At 39.5% G+C, this 1074-nt stretch overlaps 1 protein-coding gene across 4 annotated transcripts in view; it reads right to left on the reverse strand.

The window, feature by feature from the left end:
- Positions 1–939, reverse strand: part of LOC104722139 (retinol dehydrogenase 11-like) — a 4873-nt gene extending 3934 nt beyond the window's left edge. The window contains exons 1-3 of one of the 4 annotated variants that reach the window (XM_019232992.1): positions 784–939; positions 397–514; positions 7–44 (exon numbers count right to left, since the gene is read on the reverse strand). In XM_019232992.1, coding sequence (XP_019088537.1) covers positions 7–44; positions 397–514; positions 784–873 — 246 coding nt within the window. In that variant the 5' untranslated portion in view covers positions 874–939. The remainder of the gene's footprint in view (positions 1–6; positions 45–396; positions 515–783) is intronic. The other 3 variants (XM_010440250.2, XM_010440251.2, XM_019232993.1) reach the window with 3 other exon arrangements.

Below are 1074 nucleotides of genomic sequence, written 5' to 3' on the forward strand. Positions count from 1 at the left end.
TTGCATGTGTTGCTCGTATCCATCCTCTGAGAATTTTTGCGCCTCTGCACAAAAAAGAGAGCTTAGCAGTTTAGTTGGTTTCTTTCCTCAAAATATACGGTAGAAAATGTAGCCATCTGACGACCATTCATCTCAAAAAGAAACCCATCGGACAGTTCCATAAGCTGTAAATAATAGAAGACTTGCTATAAATAATGTCTTACTTTTAAGTCCTACGACTCTAGGTTTTTCAATCAATGCTAGACATGCTAGTTCTCATTAATTGGGTCCATCAAGTTGGACTATCAAATATGATGAATGGTGCATAAGTATGACACTGAGATTTGCTTAGCATAAAAACGCGAACAACAGAAGGAAAACTCAATGCTTTATAGCTAAACGGGCAGTTAAACCAACCTCCCATAGCAAACACGCCGGCATTGTTAATCAGAACATGCAAAGGTCCTAACCGGGCGTTCCAAGCATCGGCAAATCTCACGACAGAATCTAGTGATAGAAGATCAACTTCCATTGACTATACAAAAATCAAACAGGGTATCATCATCAGCATATCCAAAGTGTTATAGACCAATACTTAAAGTCTCTAACTAATATACAAGAAATTGGCTTAGCAACAGACTAACTAGGAAACACATATTGTTTGAAGTTTATATTGTACTAAAATGCTTTACATATGACAGTCAATACACATTCTTCACTATTTTCATTCCCAGCAATACACATTATTAGCCACAGAAACTGCAATAAGTAAATCACCAAAATAAGAACAGATTATGAGGTTACCTCGATATTAAGTGGTAGACCTTTACCAGACCACTCGTTCTGCCATTGCTGTATCAGCTCCTGAGCTGCCTTTGTGTTCCTCACGGCCATCACAACATGAGCACCAGCTTCAGCAAGCTGCCTGCGAACAAATAAGCAAAATAGCTAAACAAGCTTAGGGAAAGTTTCATCAATTCAAGTCCCAAAACAAAAGCAAACTTCGTCTTGGTTATCAGCAAGCCCCAAAATACACGAAATCAAACTCAATTGGTAGTGAATCGGAACACTTAGTCGGGGGGGGGGGGGGGGGGG

The sequence above is a fragment of the Camelina sativa genome, chromosome 11 (assembly GCF_000633955.1).
Source record: "Camelina sativa cultivar DH55 chromosome 11, Cs, whole genome shotgun sequence".
NCBI classification, from domain to species: domain Eukaryota; kingdom Viridiplantae; phylum Streptophyta; class Magnoliopsida; order Brassicales; family Brassicaceae; genus Camelina; species Camelina sativa.